This window comes from Panthera pardus, unplaced genomic scaffold (genome assembly GCF_024362965.1).
Source record: "Panthera pardus isolate Hobbes unplaced genomic scaffold, ASM2436296v1 HiC_scaffold_8, whole genome shotgun sequence".
NCBI classification, from domain to species: Eukaryota; Metazoa; Chordata; class Mammalia; order Carnivora; family Felidae; genus Panthera; species Panthera pardus.
This window is the reverse complement of record NW_026527013.1, coordinates 11383868-11386163: the sequence shown is the minus strand read 5'-3', so window position 1 is coordinate 11386163 and position 2296 is coordinate 11383868. Positions and strand designations below refer to the sequence as shown.

The following is a 2296-nucleotide window of genomic DNA, read 5'->3' as shown; positions in this document are numbered from 1 at the left end:
GCAGGACCGAACAATGTGACCTTAATTCCCAAGATTCCCAAACAAGAGGTGAGAGATATAATCCCCCATTTATTCCTTTTCATCCTTCAGCACACGCCCTTGGGATTTTTCGTAGGTTCTCTTCCTCTTTGCAAGACACTCCCCTGTGGTTCTCAAGTGGGGGTGATTTGGCGTCTGTGGGGCATTTGGAGACGTTTTTAATTGTTGCAACTTGGCTGGCAATGTTCCTGGCACCTAGTGTTTAGAGGCCTGAGATACCGCTAAACATCCTACAATACACGGGACAGCCCCACAGCAAGGAATGATCCAGCCCCAAATATCAATAACGCCAAAGTTGAGAAATTCTGCCCTACATCAAAGTCTCTTTCTTCCTGGGGACACTGAGATTTATGACTTAGCCATAATGGAGGACAGTGCACAGGAAGAGAAACCAGCTTAATGGTACGGGAACAAAAAGCTGAAGCATCATAAAAAAATGAGCTGACGTTTGCTTAGGACTTGCCTCTAGCATTCCCTGTGCTGAATAATAGAAATTATTCTATTTAATCCTTCTGTCACCCTTATGAGGCATGCACTGTTATAGGTCCATGGAGAAATTGAGGCACAGGGAGGTTGAGCATTTTTCTCAAGCTCACCATCTGTTGAAGGGTGGTACCAGCCTTTAAACCCAGTCAGGGAAATTCTAGAGTCCTCACTGTTAAGCGCTCTGTTCCGTTGCCCTTGATCACATTTGTCCCGGCACAGGGTCATTGTTGTTGCCCCTGGGGGGACAACATGCTACAGAGAAGCTTTCTCAGGGCCCTCTTCATGTCCCTGTTCCTCAGGCTGTAGATGAAGGGGTTCATCATGGGAGTGACCACGGTGTACAGGACTGAGGCGAACGCCCCTGTCTGGGAGGCACGTGTCCAGGTGGAACTGAGGTAGACCCCCAGGCATGTGCCATAGAACAAGGACACCACTGAGAGGTGAGACCCGCAGGTGGAGAAAGCTTTGTACTTTCCCCCCGCTGTTGAGATCCTCAGCACAGAAGAGACAATTCGGGAATAAGAGAAAAGGATCCCAGCGAGAGGAACAAAGCCCATCATGCCTGTCACAATATATAATACAACATTATTGATGAAGGTGTCAGAGCAGGCGAGCTGCAGGACCTCAGGGAGTTCACAGAAATAGTGCGGGATTTCAATCACTGCGCAGAAAGAGAGCCGCAGCATGGTTAAACTCTCAGGAAGGGCCCCCAAAGTGCTGATGAGCCAGGTCAGGGCGAGTAACTGGGCACAAAGCCGAGGGTTCATGATGACCGTGTAGTGCAGGGGGTGACAGACGGCCACAAAGCGGTCATAGGCCATTGCAGTCAGGAGTAAATTGTCCAAAAGTCCAAAAACCGTGAAGAAATACATCTGCGCGATGCAGCCTGCGTAGGTAATCACTTTGCTCTGCGTCTGGATGTTCAGCAGCATCTTCGGGACGGTGGTGGAGGTGAAGCAGATGTCCGAGAAGGACAGGTTGGCCAGGAAGAAGTACATGGGCGTGTGGAGGTGGGAGTGTGAGATGATGGCCAGGATGATGAGCAGGTTTCCAAAGACAGTGACCAGGTACAAAGACAGGAACAGCCCAAAGAGAACAGACTGAATCTCTGGCTTCTCAGAAAGTCCCAAGAGGAGAAACACTGGAAGCCTTGAGTGGTTTCTTGGCTCCATCTAAAGGAGTGTCTGCTAAGAACACAAGAAGCCTTCAAGACTAAATCGGTAACCAACAGGCATCTCAGAAACATAATCACCTTTACCTTGAATCCGATATTGAGGACAGAATTATTTACTCAGTGGTCTCTTCTTTTTTGCTTGTCAATTTGGGCCTTCCAAAGGCCGCCAAATTCCCCTGCATTGCCACCACCAGCTGGGTAACCTACCCGCGAAAACTGACTTTGCACTCAAAGCTGACCTCAAGTTGTTCAGCTGTACTGACACCTGGTTACCCTGCCTTAGCCCTCTCAGATTTCTTTGAATTAATTCATACTTTACTTTCAAATGCCTTTAGAATAAAAGCATAATTGTTATTATTATTCTAATACAGATTGAAAAGGCTACGGTCCAGGCATGCCTGAGTGGCTCAGTCGATTAAGTGTTCAACTCTCGATTTCGGCTCAGGTCATGATCTCATGGTTCGTGAGTTCAAGCCCCTCACTGGGCTCTGTGCTGGTGGCACAGAGCCTGCTTGGGATTCTCTCTCCCCATCTGTCGTTCCCCTGCTGGCACAGGTGTGCTTTCTCTCTCTCAAAAATAAACAAACATTAAAAAAA

The 2296-nt window shown here is 48.2% G+C and overlaps 1 protein-coding gene across 1 annotated transcript; it reads right to left on the bottom strand.

Moving 5' to 3' along the window:
* Positions 1-746: 746 nt before the first annotated feature.
* Positions 747-1697, bottom strand: LOC109247946 (olfactory receptor 7C1-like). Its single transcript, XM_019417220.2, has one exon. The coding sequence runs from the start codon at positions 1695-1697 to the stop codon at positions 747-749; it is 951 nt and encodes a 316-aa protein (XP_019272765.1).
* Positions 1698-2296: the final 599 nt, after the last annotated feature.

What these genes read in the sequence shown, in the direction of transcription:
- LOC109247946 (XM_019417220.2), bottom strand. Translation starts at nt 1,697, where the DNA reads ATGGAGCCAAGAAACCACTCAAGGCTTCCAGTGTTTCTCCTCTTGGGA.